We start from the raw sequence: 5,000 nt of genomic DNA on the forward strand, positions 1-5,000 counted from the left end.
GAGAATCTTACTGAAGCTGGCGATGCTCGTGCTGCAAGAGCAGCAACTTCCAGAGCCTCGATTATCCCACATGTGCGCCGTTGGGATCGAACACCAAAGTCCATCATTATGCAGCTTAGCAATGGAACCTTCCAGGTGAGAGAGAGCTACCACTACTTTTCAGGACAAAATTGCTATTTAAGAGAATCCAATGTATGCACAGTCCTTTATACTTCCAGGTTAATGTCTCTGTGTTACCAGGGTATGAACTGGCATGTTCAAATCCTGTATCTGAAATAGATACTCCATAATCATGTTGGCAAGGGCTTCACATACAATAGTCAAAGCAGGTGGTTCACACATTGATACTGTTGAATTGTGATCTCTGAAGTGGTGGGGACTGTACCTATATCTCCAAAGAAATATAATTTTTATAACTTAGTTACAGTTATCTCCATTTTGTTTTTTCAGATTAACTTCTTCAAGGACCATACCAAAATTGTAATTGCTGGTGATCGCACAGATGTCAGTGTAATGTTCATCAGCAGTGACAGACAGTCCTTCACCTATCGTCTTACCCAGATTGCAGAGCTTGGCTGTGATGCTATGGTGCGAGAGCGTTTAGTGTATGCACTCTCGTGCCTTAGGCAGTATGCAGAATTGGATGGAGAAGAGGTTTGAAGAACAGCAAAGACTAGTTCTAGAGATATTTTTAAATATTTGTTGGAAACTAGAGTGATTTAAATTCTCATGGACCACATTGGAAAAGTATCATGTTCCAAGGACTGCATCTTGGAAGTACAGAGTGACACTGCATTACTGGTGATGGTATTGAAAAAAAATGAGCAAGTTTTGTTAGGTTTTGAAGAGAAATACATTTCCATCAGACTTGTGTATTGGAGATGCAGTTGGCCATAGTTGTGGCATTATTAGATGTATATGGAACTGGTGGTGTGTAATGATAGGTAGTTGACCCCAGCATTATGTACTGAGAAACTGGAATGATTAGTAGGGATAAGCCTTTATGTGAGGTCTGTGTGTCATCTTTTCACATTTTTTTATTGAAGGCAGCGGCCCCAGAGATGCTTCACAAAGACTCACTGTTGCTGATCACTGGAATATGCAGGATCCCTGAACTATGCAATAATTGTGTAAACTGTACATGTCAGTATGTTGCACACTTGTGTTACCTGTGTGAGTAGTGTGTTTTATGTTACTGTTACATATTGTTGAATGAAAACTGAAGAGTTTAGGAGCCTGTAAGCTCTACCTCAAATTGTAATAATAATTTTTGTCTCATCACTGCCCATGTTGATAGTCAAGGGCATGGAAAAGCCTCTAAATCCCTCATTCACAATGTTTTGATACTTCTTGTTGAAGTTATTTACACAGAACTCTGTTGGGAAGCTGTGAATGAGGGCCCTGTTGTATGAGCCTTCCCCATGATAGCCCCTACATTTACCAAAGAGTTTGAGAGGGGTAGAATATTGACACGTTAGTGTAAGCCAACACTAATATGTAAGCATTAGGAGAGTTGGGGATGAGCCCCTGTTTGAGAAAAGTGATATTTGGAGTTGATTCTGGTGTGGTGGTTGTGGTGAATTACCTCTTCTGTGCATTAAGAAGATTCTCTTTTGAATTTAAGAGGAATCTTATACCAAGATTAATCAAATTTTAATGATCTCTAAATATACCACTGCTCAAAAACCCAAATACATAGAAAGTGCATTCATGGAACATGCTTGTGCAATTATTAAAAAAAAATAAAATAAAAAAAATAAAAAATAAAAAATAAAAATGTGGTCCCATGTGATGAATGCTGTTGGTAGAAGCAGAGAGAAAAATCTCGTGCTATGAAGGAGAGAGGAGGACCAGGAATGTCTCACCACTGAAGCTGTGATACATGCACATCTGATGTATGGTCTTTTTCTCTAGAAATAATAAGGTTCATGGTGAAAGTAATTGAATTTGAGGCAGATTTTGTAGACCCAGAAGCAAGTCCGTCCTGGTATGCTCTGCATCAGTCATTTGTGAGTGTACAACAGAAAAACGGTTTGTGATACAATTTATGTGGTCATGTTACCATTCTTTAAATTTTATCTTGCTGATACAAGAAATAAGATTTACTGAATTTCCTAGACCCTAAATTAAGGTTTATATCACAAATAAATGCTGTGAAGCTTCTGATGGTCAGTGATTGTTTCATAATGGTGTAAGATTTACAAAGACAATGTTTTCAACAGCTCTCTTGCTTTTTCAGCTGCAAATTCAAGACATTCACAATTCTGTCGTATATACAGGATGAGGCCTTTTTACACAACCAAAGAGTGAATGGTTTATGCCAATGTTCCCTTTTTGGCTCAGGTTTAACTATATTGTACCAAATATAATTTTGATAATGAGAGTCAGCTTCTCATAAGTTATACAGTATTGGCATGGTAAGTGATATATTCTATTTTGTACATTTCAGTTGAAATCATAAGCCATAATTAATTATTCATTCAAAAGAGAGTCTACTGTCATTGGGCTGCAGACTTTATGCCTTGTCTATATTCATGTAAAGATTTTTTCCAGTAAATCAATCATAATGGCTTAAGTACAAACCTAAAAGAAATAGAAAAAAAAAAATCAGTGAATTAAATTTTCTGTGGGCATAGGGAAGTTTTGTGTATGATCCAGACAGCCTCTATAAATGATCTCATATTTGTGAACCTTCAGGTCACCTCAAAGCAGAGTAGTGCCTCAGTAGGTTCTTGTTGTTAGAGGTGGTGTGCAGATGTGAACAGGGATTCGTAGTCACAGGCTTGATAGTCTACACATAGTAGTTTCAGATGTTCAAGTATAGGCTGGTAAAAAAAAAAAAAAAAACTAACATTTTTGGTCCTTTTGATAATGTTTTGTGTAAAGTGGTGACTATGAATCCTGTTCAGGCAACAAGTTGTTTTCTTAGGGTCCCACTCCTAAGCAGCTTGGCTTTGTAATGAACATTGTGTATTTATTGTATATGTTTCCCATTCAAAGAGGTTTACTCCTACCATTATTTTCTGTCTTACCAAAGATAGCAGAGTTTAATCTGCTCTTCACTTCAATATTGATGTGGTAGACAGGCTTTTGATTATTAAAGTCATTGTTATTCAGATTGCTAGTGCAGCTTTAGGGCTTTTCACACAAAGCACTAGAGGCTCAAGGGTATTATTGGTGAATATGAAGGTGTGCTTAAATGCCAAGCCGAAGGAGGAGTTATGTGCCAAGGATCCCTTTGATTGTTCTAGAATATTATGATTGTGTCTGTGATTTTCTATGTTAATTTTTGTATGTTTTGTTTTTGTGATACTTTGTGATTTTCTGTTCATGTATGTATGCAAGTATGTATATATAGTGCATCAATAATTTAAGCATGTGTGTTATGTTTGTTTTCTGTATCAAGTCGGTAGCGCTCAGGTCTTTCACAACCCGATAGCAGCAATGTGGTCTTCCTTAAATTATTTTACTCGGTATCTTTCCATTGGTTTGCAACTACCAAATCCTCCAAATTGGTGCCTTTATGTAATGTTATCAGTGGGAGGGAGGGAGGGTATCCTTGCTGTGTCAAGTCAACTTTCTTTATAGTGCTCAAGCATATATGGCACCTGAACAACTCTTCATCTGTTCTAAAGAATATTTTGGCATTATAGATTAAACAAAAATGTGCCTACTACCACAATCCTATGTCATGTCATTATGAAATGACATAATTAAAGAGAACAGGTTTAAATTGCTAACTCATTTTATTTTCACTGACATTGAAATCTATTGTACTACCAAAATTTCTTGTGATCTATGTGGCCAAGAGGGTGTAAGGCCATGGTTGAGCATTATCTGGTTGCCTGAGTATTCAGAAACTCTAGATAGTGTGGATTCTCTCATTGTTACACATAAAGTATGGGCCTTATGATGCGAGATGTCTTCCATGCAATAGGACGATTACTTGGTTCACTTCCCGAGGTTGGGTGCGATTAACTCTGTTTCCAAAGGTTACATGCTCTCAACCAAAGGAAGGATGGGCAGTTCCAAGTTCATGTTAAGAGAGAATTGTCAGTCCTCAGGCTTGTTTGATATTTGAAAGGACTGATTTGTTTGAGACTGCAGGAGATTGATTATTTGGTAGTTGCCTGAGATTGGACCAATGTTAATTGACCTTTACCTGAGAGGACGACGTCATTTGTGTCCAGTGTAGTAAAGATTCCTTCCATTATATAGTACATGGAGTAAAAAGTAATTACTCCAGAATTTTGATCATCAAATGATACAATCATCTCTCTTCATAATTAACTTCCAGGGTCCCTTTTTATCATGCTTCAAGAAGGTGACCAAAGCATGTTTGATAAATGACCCATTTTGGCGTGAGATTTGTCCGCCATGGTCCATAGTGTCAGAGTATTGCATTATTATCCTAACTGGCCCACTCAAGACATGTAAATAAATTATGTTAAGATGTTAGGATTACAGTGGTAGTCATCTTTAATCAGTGCAGTCCTATGATGTAAATTAGACATCATAGACTCTAATGGTCTTTCATTTTTTGCAATTCTTGTTGTAAATTTACTTGCTTTTTGTTTGTAATAAAGAATCAGTAATGAATTTCATTTTATTTTGCAAACCTTGTTCAATTATTATTTTTAATTTGCTGCCATATGGTAGATTTTTCTTTATATACATTAAGTTTGTTCTATATACTAGAAGGGTAATATACAAGTACCGAGTCAATAGATCTCTGTAATTTAGAAAAAATAACTTTAGCATGTGATGTATAGTCAGACTATTAGTTTTATTTATCACGCACAAATGTATATTGCTAGGTTGCATAGTTTGACCCATGATAATTTTTTACTGTAAAGCAGACAATGTATTTGATTGTGACTGTAGATTAATTTCATTATAAACTGCTATTGGAAGCATATAAACCCTTGCATTTTTGTGTGCAAAGGATCTGTGATAAACATTCAAAAAAACATTGTTCATCTATATAAGATTGACAAGTT

At 36.3% G+C, this 5,000-nt stretch overlaps 1 protein-coding gene across 1 annotated transcript in view; it reads left to right on the plus strand.

Annotated features, from left to right (window-relative positions):
- The window catches only part of LOC125034570 (serine/threonine-protein kinase plk-1-like), a 219,869-nt gene extending 215,270 nt beyond the window's left edge, over window positions 1–4,599 (plus strand). The window contains exons 10-11 of the mRNA XM_047626466.1: window positions 1–135; window positions 451–4,599. The exon at window positions 1–135 is cut by the window's left edge and continues 115 nt beyond it. Coding sequence (XP_047482422.1) covers window positions 1–135; window positions 451–660 — 345 coding nt within the window. The 3' untranslated portion in view covers window positions 661–4,599. The remainder of the gene's footprint in view (window positions 136–450) is intronic.
- Window positions 4,600–5,000: the final 401 nt, after the last annotated feature.

This window comes from Penaeus chinensis, chromosome 18, assembly GCF_019202785.1.
Source record: "Penaeus chinensis breed Huanghai No. 1 chromosome 18, ASM1920278v2, whole genome shotgun sequence".
Taxonomy (NCBI): Eukaryota; Metazoa; Arthropoda; class Malacostraca; order Decapoda; family Penaeidae; genus Penaeus; species Penaeus chinensis.